This window comes from Drosophila mauritiana, chromosome 3R (genome assembly GCF_004382145.1).
Source record: "Drosophila mauritiana strain mau12 chromosome 3R, ASM438214v1, whole genome shotgun sequence".
NCBI classification, from domain to species: domain Eukaryota; kingdom Metazoa; phylum Arthropoda; class Insecta; order Diptera; family Drosophilidae; genus Drosophila; species Drosophila mauritiana.
In genome coordinates, this window is record NC_046670.1 from 22,645,227 (window position 1) to 22,658,586 (window position 13,360).

Sequence of the window (13,360 nt, forward strand, 5' to 3'; positions counted from 1 at the left end):
TGTTGTCTTCAGTTCGGAGGCAATATGCAGTAAAGTTAGAGGCGGACAATAACAATTTGCCCGACCGAGTCGGACCTCGGACTGACCGAGGTGCAGGCAAATGAAAGTCATAAAATGCTGCAAGGAGCAGCAGCTGTTCACCCAGTTTTCCTCGCTTTCGCCCGATTTTCCCGCCGTGGTGTGGCTGGCTATTAAAAACGCAGTCGTTACTTCGACGGCTCAAAGTTTATGGTTACTGGGGAGCTCTGTCCATCTGGATTTCACCCTGGCTTTTCGCTGCCCTGCTCTGTGCGTATATATGTCTCTCTTGGACTCTGGGGTATTTGCGAAACTTTGCCTGCGCTTAATTAAGCAATTTGAAGTGGGCAAAGATGGCCATAGAGAAAGTAGCACAAACCGCTAATTGAAATTGCAGTTATGCCGGACTGGACCATCTAATTGAAATAGTCCCTAACTAGTTTATAGTTATTTACTGACCCGCGCTTCTCGGCAAACTTTGCTTAAGCCCTCTTTGTCGCCATTCTTTGGCCGCAAATGTGTTGCAGATTTTTTCATCTGCTGCCAGCAGAAGAAGAGCGCAGATTCCTCGACCTTCAACCGCGTCTTGGCCCATCGGCAAGGACCGCCACTATGACTTCTTCAAATTGGCGTAATTAGGCGCAATTGTGTGGGCTTCTTGCTAAGCTCTTCCAGGAAACTTGATTTCACCCTGTAGGCATGACAACGTTTTAAAGCTCCCGGAAGTTTGGCCACTTTTCACTTCTAAGCCGGCAGGAAAACGAAAGAGGATAACGACTGGCAACGAGTGAGATTAAAAATGGAGCTCAGAATATAGGGGATTTGTTTCATTTCGTTTGTGGGCAACTAATTTGCTATTCTAATTGCATAAGAAGTTTCTCTCTTCTACCAAATTGATTGCCGCAAAAGCTCCTTAATAAAATATTTCGAAAAATAACAAGAACGCATATTTGTTCTCGTTAAAAATTCAAGTATCTTTTCGATGCCCAAGGAACCAGAGAAAATACCCTTTATTGGCCTTATTTGTTGCCCGAAAAATAGGGAAAAAAATCTGGTTGCTATGGCAAAATATCTTATTTCGTGCCGCTGGGGCTCGTTCTTAAAATTCGAGGACTTTACAATTTCGCATTCGCCAATGATCAAAGTGCGTCTGCTAAATGTGGGATTATTAAAAATAATGATACGGCATTTAGAAGAGGAGCGGACCCCATCATTCTAATCCAAGTCAATAGCAACAACACTGGACACCCACATTGGCATTGGAATGACGAAGTGAAATGGACTGTGCGGTGGGACATATTTTAAGGGATAAACCGCAGGCTAGATGGGTTGTAACTCACTTTTGCCACATGGCCAACGAAAACATTTCTGCCCAATGTCGACAGTTCGAGGTGTTGACAGTGCCAATTTGCTGGCAGGATCAAAATCGCTGTGATGATGATGATGACGATGTTGGCGACTGGGATGAGGATGATGAAGGGGATGAGGCTGATAGCAGTGGGGTTGACGAATTTCTGGTTAAACTATTTGCCATGCTCCATATCAATCCGCATGCGTTTGTGTTTCGCTTGCTTTTGCTTATGTACAATTTAATTTCATGGCGATTTGTTGACGACTGCCGCTGAAATGCTGCCATGCTCCTACTGCCCTGCTGCCGTTGCGGTTGTCAGTCGTTCATCATTCGGTTCCGTTCCGTTCCCATCCGAATCCATGTCATGTCTGTCAGGGAGCAGTTCGCAAATTGCACGGAGAAATTCGCCCGGATCCGGGTCTGCTTCTGGTCCTGGGACTCCCAGAGTCCCGGGCTCGGGCAAGTGCTATGCTGGATTTAAGTCGGCGGAGGGAATCGGTCGGTGGGAATCTGGGTGTTCCTGTTGCCATTAAACATGTCACCAATGCTTCCCTTTTGTGGTTTTTGCACTGTGTGTGAGCCCGATATTTATGTTTTACGCTCCGCATTTTGCATGAGTATTGGGGTTAAAGTTCGTGTGTGAAAATGTGTGTGTGTGTGTTAGCGTGTGCATTTTGAGTGATTACGTCGATATCATTGATGTTGATTTATGATGATGACGATGGCTGTATATACACGTAAGTGTTCCTCGAAAAATTGTCGCAAAAAATGTCAAATGAAATTAAAACATGGAAGAACACAGGTGAAATTTATGCTCACAGGGACATAAAAGCATGAGAGTAAATGAGACAGAGAAGCTTAGATAAAACCGACACCAATTTCTATCCCTTTTGAAATCGCAGGATTCGTAAATTTCAATAATATAAATATAGTTAATTACTATATTAATTAATTTATTTTAATATTTACGTTATTGGAATTTTGCCAAACCCTACTTAACCCAAATAACCACCACCATAAGTTTCGAAGAAAAGTGTCGCATACCCGGCGTTTCACTGTACCCATCTTGAGGTAGTTTTGTGGTTGAGTTGGACTGTTCGATTGTCCGGTGCATCGGTGCAGTGGGACTCACAGTTGGGATACGCACTACAAACAAAGGGTTATTTCATAGGTATAATGAAATCCGAAAAGGTGGAAATGCAATTCAATGAAAAGCGCAGTGCAGATGGCCACTTAAAAGGCCGCAACCGCAGGTTTTTCACCGTTGGCCAGATGAACCGCAAAGCGGTGCCATCGCGGCGGAATGTTCAAATGCAATTACGAAATCCGCCGTAAAATTCCCAAAGGACACAGTGAAATCTACTTACGATCTTCGACGCACATTAGCCCGTCGGGCATCAGTTTCAGGCCCGTCGGACAGGCGCAGGATATGCGAGGACTCCGCTCGTTAATCCTGGGAGCTGGCAGGCAGAGATGGGAGCAGTGGCCATTCACCGACTGGCAGTGATTCACACCATCCGGTTGGCGATACGGATGGTAAACGTGCACCACCATGGGGTGTTCCAACTAGAAATAGAAATGGTACAATTTTTTTTTTGTATAAAATAAGTTTTTTTTATCTATATGTTATTTATAATTTAAAATTCATTGTCCTTGGAATGAGTCGCTTATAATTATTTACCATAATTCCCAACTGACGACTTTGATACCATATAATCAGACATATGTACTTAAGGTCTCATTCCTCCGAAAATGTAATAGGAAGTGTCTTATCATCGCAGGCAGTAATGATGATAACTCAAAACTTGCAAAATTCCTCATATATGTAATCTTAAAAAGAAACAATTTGGGAAATACACATACCATATGCGTCGCCGTGACGGGCTCCACATCCATTCCATTGAACTTGTTGGCCTTGAAGACGGCCTGTTTGTCCCAGTCGGTCCAGTAGACGTAGTCCTCGAAGGTGGTGATCGAGAAGGGATGTCGCAGGTATTCGCTGGAGTAGAGAACCTGCTGTCTTTGCGAGCCATCGTAGTTCGACGACGAGATGGTGTTCAACTTGCCATCCACCCAGTATAGGCGTTTTTGAACCAGGTCCAATGTGATGCCATTTGGCCACTTAACGTCGTAGGTGATGATAGCAGTGCGGTGGGAGCCATCCATACCCGCCCTTTCGATGCGCGGAGAGGCGCCCCAGTCGGACCAGTACATCCAGCCCTCGATGGGATCCAAAGCAATGGAGCGCGGAATGTCAAGGGAGTCCTTTACCAGGACCTTGCCCATGCTGCCCTCGAAGTTGGTCAGTTCGATGGTGCACTTATGAGTGTCCGTAAAGTAGACATGGTTATAGATCCAATCGACAGCCAGGCCATCCGAGGTCACCGAGGACTTTGTCAGCACCACCGTTCTATCGTTACCCTCATCAATGGGCGCCTTGTAGATACTCTGGGTGGCCACATCGCTCCAAAAGATCATACCCGTGCGGAACACGAAGTCCAATGCTGTGGCTGCCTTTGTACTATTCACTATGGACGTCATTTCCGGTCGATCCAGTGCAATCTTTCGGATATCATGGCGCCTGGCCAGAAGTAGCGAGGCATGTCCTTCGCTGGCCTTACACCTAGTGTGATTCTTCAGGAGTCTCATGTAGCCCGCCTCGCACTCGCACTTGAAGGCTCCAATCTCGTTGACGCACACCTGGGAGCAAATGCCAGGAGTCTCGCACTCATCGATGTCCACACAGGTATGTTGATCGGCGGCCAGTTTGTAGCCATCTTGGCACTCGCAGCGGTAACCCACCTCCAGATTCACACACTGGTGCATACAGCCACCGTTCTTCGAGGAGCACTCGTTGATGCCACACTTTCCGGCCGGCTCATCCTCGCCATTCGGGCAGTCCTTCCTGCGGTTGCAGACCTTGGCATTCGGGATGCACAGACCACCGCCGCAGTCGAACTCAGTGGTGGCATTGCAAGTCCTTGGCGTCGCACTGATGGCGCACATAATTTCATCACTGCCATCCGCGCAGTCCCTCTTCCCGTTGCAGGTCAGATGGCCGGCAATGCAGCTGTGATCGTTGCATTGGAACTGATCCGGACGACAGGACACTTTTACGCAGTTGGACTGCGACTCGTCCTCGCCATCGGGACAATCTGCCTCGCCATCGCAAACCCACGATTTGTGCAGGCAGGTGATTCTATCCGAGCACTGGAACTCTCCCGCTTGGCAGAAGTTCAATAGACTGACGGTGCAGTTTTGCTAAAAGTGAATGATTGTATAGATAGAATGAGTACTTTCAAAATTTAGCTTGCTTAAAAGTCAGGGCTTAATGCTTAAGTTTTTCACAAGGTCGTCCCTTAAAAGATGAATCTCTACCCGTGGCGAGGATAAAGGAAGTTAACTTTACTGCTGCTACAACAGCTTGCTTTTCTTGTTAAGTGCCAACCAAATATTCAGGCAGCTAAGCCCGGTTCACAAACACACTCTCGCATACGCAAAGCCCTTATGCACCAGCACGCACACATACATACGAGAGCATACGTAGTACGTAATACGTACATGCACACTTATATAGAGGTCCCTGTGGCCATTGCCTGCATTTTTTGTACTGCATACTTTTAGGAGATGCCAGAAAGCATTTTCCACATTCTATACGCTTTGTGAAGAGGAGTACTTGTGTGTAAATAGCCCGTTTATTTTTACGAATTTAATTAATCGGATTTTTAAAGGTGCAATTTTTAAGTTGGTTTTTATATTGTGTTTCGATCACGTGTGATGTTTCTGTGATGCAAGATAATAAACATTTTAACAATTATTTTTTGTTGCCAATCAAACAGTTTAAGTATTTTAATACGATTTTTTGCCTTAAAGAATTACTACAAAATATTTTCTGAGTAAATTCGTAAAAGAGTATTTTTTGCGATCTGTTCGGATAGTTTCAGCACTGTTTTTATTGCTGTTTGGAGCCATGCAATTTCGGGCACCACCCTACGGACAACAAAAGCCATGCGTCATACATATAAATGTTTATGGGAAACAGTTGCCGACATGGTCCTCGTCGTCGTTGCCAGTTTTGAATAATGCTCGCGTCTTGCATAATTTATGCTTCCTAGCTCGCTCCATATAAATACATATTTATATGCGAGGGCTGTTAAACAACTTGCCATTTGTCTGTGTGCATGTGCATGTGTGCGTGTATGTGGTTTGATAATGTGCTCATATCAATTTTCATTGCAAGTTGAAGGTAGGAAAAAATATTTCCGGGCTTTACACGGCAAAAAAATTTATATATCTTGCAAAGCAAATGGCACGGTTTCTGCGTTTCCTCTTGTGTGTTATTTTACTTAACTTACCATCTCATCTTCCCCATTTCTGCAGTCAGAATCTCCATCGCAAACCCATAGATTGGAAATGCACTGTCCATTCTTGCACTCGAAGGAGTTGGATCCGCATTTCGGCTTCTCCCCACAGTTCTTCTCATCCGATCCGTCACCACAATCGTCGTCATCGTCGCACTTGAAGCGATTCTGGATGCAACGTCCATTGCCGCAGGTGAACTCGTCGGAGCGACATGTCCTATCTGCCAAAGTACATTGATTATGATTAGCTTAATTCCACTATGGGTTATCGGCGGGAGGATTTGTTGATTGTGATTAGTGTGAGCATGGATGGGATGAGGAAAAGCTTAAACCGCAAAGACCACGTCTTTGAGGCTTGGGAAAAGCCAACACCATTACAAAAATTGCCAACAAACAAAGTAAGCATATAGAGAAGGCCGAGATGTGAAAGTGACGGCAACAGAAACAGCGCACACACAGAAAACCAAAGTGTTTCCCCTTTGTGTGTGCGTAAATATTTGTACATTATTGCATACGAGCTTCACCATGGCACAACACAAGTTGCAGGGACATGTGTTCATGGCACAGTCAAGTGCAGGGAATAGTGCACTACAGTATCTAAGAATAAATAGCAACCAACACCAAAGGGAAGCAGTACAAAATCTACGATAATTTCAGTTATTACGGCAACCAACACCAAGCAAAGCAGGTAACAGAAAGCTAGTAAATATTCGGTTATGGCTTACTGCACTGCGCCTCATCGCTTCCATCGCGACAATCTTTGTTCTGATCGCACATCCAGGACAAGGGAATGCACTCGCCCTCGCCCGACTTGCAGGCAAACTCCTCGGGCGAACACGTTTGGCTTCCTAAAAAGATCAAGATCATGGAAATACGTAATATAAGGATACATTGAGAGGCAATCTATAGTGTGCTTTGTTCATACGTAAGTAATTCCTAGAAAAAGAAAATTTAAGATTGGATCTTGAAAAATCCTTTTTGTTTTATTTTAAATATATCAAATAATGGTTTAGAAAGTCTTGTATTAGCATTTGCAAATATCACCCAGAACGGGTAAAAAACGTAATAAAATCCTGAGCACCTTCTTCAAGGCTATACTCATAAAGGGCCCCGGAAAAAACCCACTAACTGCCTAGCTAATGGGACTTGGTCTTGATGAGATAGGAAGCGCTCCTTAAAGGCAAGCGAGGGATGTCCTGTAATTAAGTTTATAAGCAGCTGCCGTATAAGAGGGGGTGGGGCAGCAACCGTTCTCCAAGTGATAAACATAGTTGTCATGCCAACACACACACACACCCATTGGCACAACCAACAACCATTCGGGGGCTAAACAGTTGGCATTTTATCTAGGCAGTAATTAAGACATTATCAGCCAACACTCCATAAAGTTAAAACGCACACATGCGTATGCATTAAAGCAATTATCGCACACACTCACACTCGGAAAGTTCCATTGAAGTTATACTTGCCAAAGGAACGGACATTAAACAAAGCTGACAACACACCCACACAGACACATAGACACATAGACTCACAGACACGCACACACACTGGCGCATTAAAACGTTTGTGTTTAACCCTTAATGCGTATTAGTATGCCAGTTCTTGGCGCCTCGCTTTTGTGCTTTCTTTCGCTTTCTTTCTCCGTTTCATTGCCTACTACACGGTCCTTTGTTTCACGCCGTGTATGTGTGTGTGTGGGAGTGATTTTCCCTGATATGATTATGTACATACATCGCCGCGGTGACTCTCTCTGTGTGTGAGTGTGTTAGCAATAAAATCTTATGGTTGAGCCACGCATTTGAATATGCTTTTTGGCATTTTGTCTACCTCCACCCTTCTTTCCTCTCCTCTGTTTCCCATCCTTCCTTCATTCCGTCTATTTGTTTACCGTTTACACGTGCACAGCGTACGGCGGAAATTTCTGACATCGTTGCAAATAAATTAATTTATTATTATTCTCTTCTTGGTATTCGCCATTTTTGGCGGTTGCTTAACATGTACAACGGGTCGTATGCGTGATATGCCTGTAATTGGAATTTACTGTGACCAGCTTACAAAAATTATTCGTCGTTCGCCTGCTGAATATTTACTGAAATTGCTAGGATGCCTCGGAAATATTTAACATAATTTTGGTAATTTATTTTTATACTTAGCTTTTATACTTTTAGCCCCAAAATTGCTATTTAAATTCGAAGTATAAGTTCAAAGCAATTTCTCTAGTAAATTTTATTGATTCATATGTCTATGTATATGCCTATATATTAATGAGTTTCATAAATGTCCTTTAAATCTATAGCAGCAGTTCTAGCTTTATTTTATAATTGCTCCATTGGGTGTCCAGTGAATTACATTTCAGGGAATATGGTTTCCTCACAATTATTGGATAAGTTGACTTGCTCTTACATTTTTCATAATTAAATGGCAGCTCGCTCCAGCATTAAAATCATTTTCTGTTAAGCATCGTTCATATTCAGTTGAAAATACTTTTCGATTATTTCGTTTGCCCCGCACACCATGCACCACCTGATATAAATTCAATTATCCAATATCATTTCGCCGACCATAATTTATGGCTTCATTAAATTCTCCATCGCTGGCGAGGAAAATATTCGCCTGGGGTCCTTCCATATAACTATATGTATGTGTATATATACATAAAACTTTCCATTTTATCCATTCGAAGGTAACTACTTGGCTGAATGGACGTTTCATTCTCGTGTGTCCATAGGGACACAGCTTCCATCTCGGCTTCGGCTTTTGTGAGTCCTGGCAGAATCAATTTGCTATCGTGGGGTCACAGTCAATGGACCGCCGAGGATGCTCGGCTCTGGCTCTCCTTCCTCAGAGCACACACATCCTGGCAGAACTTTGGCATTGTATTCAATAGCATTTTCTTGTTATCTGACGCCAAAACCCATATACTTGCAATTTGATTTTAATTTTATTTAAAATGCTTTTTAGACCATGTACTAGACATGTCCTGGTCGAGTGCAGTGTCCACGCCCCCCGTCGTCGCCTCCAACTCTCGGGCACTTGAAAGCCAATGAAGCTTAATGCCTTTGTGGGGCAGTTTGCGTTTTGTTTATTATTCAGCTATCCCCCCCTTGGTCCCATTGTGAGATGGCCAGCCGAGCTTTTCCCATAATGGTAAACAAAGATATGAAGAGTCCGAGTGGAGTGTTAAATGGAATTAAATAAACGGGGCGGGCACCATAACTGAAAATAGCACTTTTATACGGAGAAATCCGCAGCAGTGAGCTGAACTTTTTTGTACCCAAAAAACCAAGTTAAATTAAGATTCACAAGGGTAACTGGGTAAGAGCGAAAATGTCAACAAGGTTTGATGACAATTTTAAAGCACATAAAAGTCATAAAAAGGCGAACATATCCATTCACATGAGCAGACGTTGCTTTATGCTCGTACAACACACAGTTGTGAACAGGAAAATATAAACAAGTTATACTTTAATTTAAAATGTTGTTATAAGAATATAAAATTATACTTCCACATTTACTTGTTAAAATATGAATGGAAATACGCAAAATATAAAATTAATTTTAAGGCCCTAGTATTTTGACGACCACTGTACATCCTGGTAGCCGACCACTGAGCCACGACTCCCCGCGTATAAACCACAGGCTCAATTTGGCGCTGCGTTCGGCTTTTGATTACCGGTTTTTATTTTCATCAAGGATAACATCATAAAAATCGCATCATTTTTTCAATTACAGCGCTGAAATTCCGTCCGACATAAAAACATTTTCCCTGCTCTCCTTCGCCGGGCACTCTCTCTCTCTTTATATAGTTGGAAAATTGTGTCACAGACAATAAACCACTAAACAAGTTACTCGGCAGCGAGAAAACTGCGAGGAATAAAGCGAGTGAAAAGCGGAAACTACGCCCAAAACGGAAAAGTGAGCCCAAGTGAGCCTAATGCATAAATACAAATTAGTTCCGCCGATGGTCACGTCGCGATATTGTCTACAAGAAGTGACATTAATTTATGTCCTGGTCAGTCCCTGGCAAGTCATAAAGTCCTTCCGAGATCTCAGAGGCCTGCAAAGGTCTTCCATCCATTTAAATTTCGATTAAGTGACTTTGCTTTTTCGCTCGTTTTAGTGATGGACAAATCCTCCAGTTAGTATGCAAATGTGAGATGGAATAATTCATTCTTTTTTTTTAGCTTACTGCCACATTCCAATTCGTCGGATCCGTCGCGACAGTCCTCGTCGCCATCGCACATGAATTCCCGGTGTATACACTGCTCACCATTTTTACACATCAACATCAAGGAGGAACAAAGGCCCCCTGTGCACATTAGCATATTTTGGGTTATTAGGAATTAAAAAAAAATACTTTTAAACTATCAAATCAATTTAAACTTTGATTCCTTTCGGTTAGTCACACTTGCTCGATTCAATTACGTTTTCAATCGCATTTAGTCCGATATCTACTGCTTATATCAAAGATAATGACCGACACTTACGGCACTGGGACGTCGATTCGTCGGTTCCATCGGCGCAGTCGTTCTCCCGATCGCAGACCCATCTTCGCGGAATGCACTTTCCGTTGCCACAGCGGAATTGTTCCTGGCTGCAAGTTGATTCTGCAAGGGTAAATGTTCGAAATCAATTTTACATAACTGCCGAAGATAATGGCTTCGATAGAATATTCCCCCCATTCCCATAACTATATATAAATGTGTATCTAAACGTACGTATATATATGCACACATTTATGCAGAGCATGGCTTTCAAACTTTTAATGCTCGAATGGTTAAGTGTGTCAAAAATAAATGTGATTTTTATGTTCCTGCGGCTTCCGCTTCAGCTTTTGTTTTATGCTTTACTGGAAATAGTTTTTCTGCCATTTTATGCTTACTTTATTTTATGACTTTGCTCGCTTAGATGCTTCTTTTAAAGGGCTAAAGGATATTCATATTATTTCAGGATGCTACGCTGCAAGGAAAACAATTTGTTTGGCTGGCTGAGTGATGGTAATGCAATTAAGAGATAAAAGGAAATTCCTGATCACGTTAGCTTTGCCTTGTTAACCAATTGACAGGGGAATGTGATGAATGCTACTGTTTGAGGAGGTTATCTATCTCTCAGCAGCCGTAAAATTGCAATTAGGGCAGAGAAAATTGGAATAACATTTTATATAATTAGCTTATATCTATGCAAAACTTCAAACACGTAGTCTAAGGATTTTTAAATGTAATTTATGTAGAATGTTTTCAGTTTTGCGAAATCTTTTCTTAGTGTTTCCTTTACTTTTCACCTTTTGCGAGCTTCTACAAGAGTGCAGACAATTTGGCGCTTAATTCAAACGAATTCCTCTGAATGACATCTGCATTCGGTTTGACATGACTTTAAGGGGATCCTTGGCTCCTCCGCCGGGTGAAGTTTTACCGCCACACGGCCGGGAGTCGTTTGCCATAAACTTAAGCGCAACTTTTGTGGCAATCCCAAACTCCGGCACAAGCTTCGGTAGTTCCCGGTAGCCCCAAACCGAAAGCCCCACCCGGAGTGGAAGCCAAAACCCAGGGGACTCTTTCATACAGCCGCCGCAGTGCGAAAAATGCGCATCACGTTTTGGGTTTTGCGTTTGGGGATCCGGGAAAACGGGCGAAACTGGGAAAGCTGGGAAATGGAAACAGTGAGCTGGAATGGCGAAAACGTTCTGGGGCGCATTTACCTAGACAGCGGCATTTAGCGCCCAAAAAAGAACATTAAAACGGGTTTGGTCGGGGGATTAGTTTCCCGGGGTCTGGTGTGGGATATAGTCTGGTCTCGGTTTGATTTATCATAGTCTGAGCTTAATGAGCTAACGCATCAACGGGAATCAAAGGGAATGATTAAGTATTTATACTCGAATTGTGGCCTGGTGTAGTGTTAATTCAAGTGCCTTTTGCGATTTTTGTTCGAGTCTATTATGCTAAAAGTAAATATCTGAATGATTTATTTATGAAACCATAAATAGTCTGTCAACGCCAGAATATTACACACAGAATTAAGGACATTATTCTGAGCTAATGCACAAATAGACATTTTTCACAAGCAATTTGTTTTGCTTTGTTACACGGTGAGAAAATTAATGATAAATAAAATAAAAAAAATAAACCTGGTACATAAGGTTATTGATTTGTTAACAAGGAAGCAAATAAATCGTAAAGGACCTAAATCGTTATTTTATGCTTTCAACATGTTTGGAATAGTCATTTTTTATGCCTGAATACCATATTCACAAATTTTCGCTGTTGACCTTTGGCCAAAAGTTTGCTGGATTATATATGTTGGATTATACATACATATATCTAAATAAATGTATGCATTTTTTGTTCCCGTGCCTAAAAGCACTTTTCGCAGCTGCTTTGCCTCTTGCCACCCAGATGCAAACTTCATTATTTACAGTCTGCCGCGTCGCGACAACGTGGAGCAAAAGGTATGGGATATTCGGGGTGTTACAAGTGGGCGGGAAAGTGTGGTGTTACTGCCAGACAGGCTCTTAATTCCCTTTAGCATGGGTGTACGCGGGAAACCGACACCCCCACTGCAGATTGTGCAATTCATTTAAAGACCTTTCGCCGAGGGGAGAAAATCTGACGACACGTCGTGCGATAATGAATGGCACACCTGGTGGCGTCTATTTGAATGCTCGCCAATATTTATTAAACTCCAGCGTGGGGGGCTATCACAAATTGAGGTTCCCAACTGGCGACAACAAAAGTGACAAAGTCAGCCGACTTAAGCCAAAGCAAATACATCGAAAACTTTCCATACAGACACCGAGAACTAACCTCGACAAAGTTTGGTAACAATGCAGGTCCTCCTTCTCCTCCTCCAGCAGTCCCCAAGCTCATTTACAGGCCAAAAGCTTAGTGCTAGAAAAGTTGCCTTGTACTTGGGAAGTGTCCACGGGAAATGGGGGAAAAGTTTTTGCGGTCATTCATCGATTTGGCGCATTAAAAGTTTTCTGATATTTGCCGTTTTCCAATATCCTTTCGAGTGCCCTTTGTTCAAATATATTTTGTAAAATTACTGCATGAATTAAGTTGGCTAAACTTCAACACTTTTCAAATCTAATATTCACTTTCATAGAAAAACAAAGCCACAGCCGCACAGACAGAAATATAACATGGAATTACTTTTATTGATTCTTCGGTTCCGTGGCAAAAAGATGTCCTAATGAAGTTTGTCTGTCTGGCAGAGCATAAATTGAATTGTCCGATTCATTTAAACGGCGGAAGGCAAGCGAAAACAAAAAGTATACGAGAAACGCGAAAGTGAATTTCACTTTACCCCAAAACTCCACCTGACCCTCATCTCTCACTGCCCATTCTCCGCCTGTCTCGTCTCAATAAATAAATGAAAAATTTGTGCCACAGTTAGGGGGAATTTCCTTTTTCACTGTTTACAATTGTTTTCCCCATCCGGTTTTTTATTTATTTATTTTCGGCCTTTGTTTAGAGAAGTATCTGCTTCCGCACACAGCGGGTTGTGTCGTAAAAAAAGGCTCGCCGCTCCTTGTTTATGGCACCTTTTTCCACTTTATTGAAGTTGTACTCCGCCTCAAGTATTTCAATAAAAAAAAGGAGCAGGCAAATGGGGCAGCTAAGGGTTTGTT

General features: G+C 42.7%; 1 protein-coding gene across 10 annotated transcripts in view; it reads right to left on the reverse strand.

The window, feature by feature from the left end:
* The window catches only part of LOC117145138 (low-density lipoprotein receptor), a 31,917-nt gene that overhangs the window by 4,177 nt on the left and 14,380 nt on the right, over positions 1–13,360 (reverse strand). For 4 of the 10 annotated variants that reach the window (XR_004459697.1, XM_033310660.1, XM_033310659.1 and 1 more), the window contains 6 exons: positions 10,221–10,340; positions 6,456–6,578; positions 5,725–5,951; positions 3,233–4,630; positions 2,737–2,935; positions 2,414–2,515 (listed from right to left, as the gene is read on the reverse strand). Coding sequence is in view for 9 of the 10 variants with exons in the window: in XM_033310660.1 (XP_033166551.1) it covers positions 2,414–2,515; positions 2,737–2,935; positions 3,233–4,630; positions 5,725–5,951; positions 6,456–6,578; positions 10,221–10,340 (2,169 nt within the window). In the remaining variant the exon portion in view is untranslated. Of the gene's footprint in view, positions 1–2,413; positions 2,516–2,736; positions 2,936–3,232; positions 4,631–5,724; positions 5,952–6,455; positions 6,579–9,922; positions 10,043–10,220; positions 10,341–13,360 lie in introns of all 10 variants that reach the window. The other 6 variants (XM_033310661.1, XM_033310666.1, XM_033310662.1 and 3 more) reach the window with 3 other exon arrangements.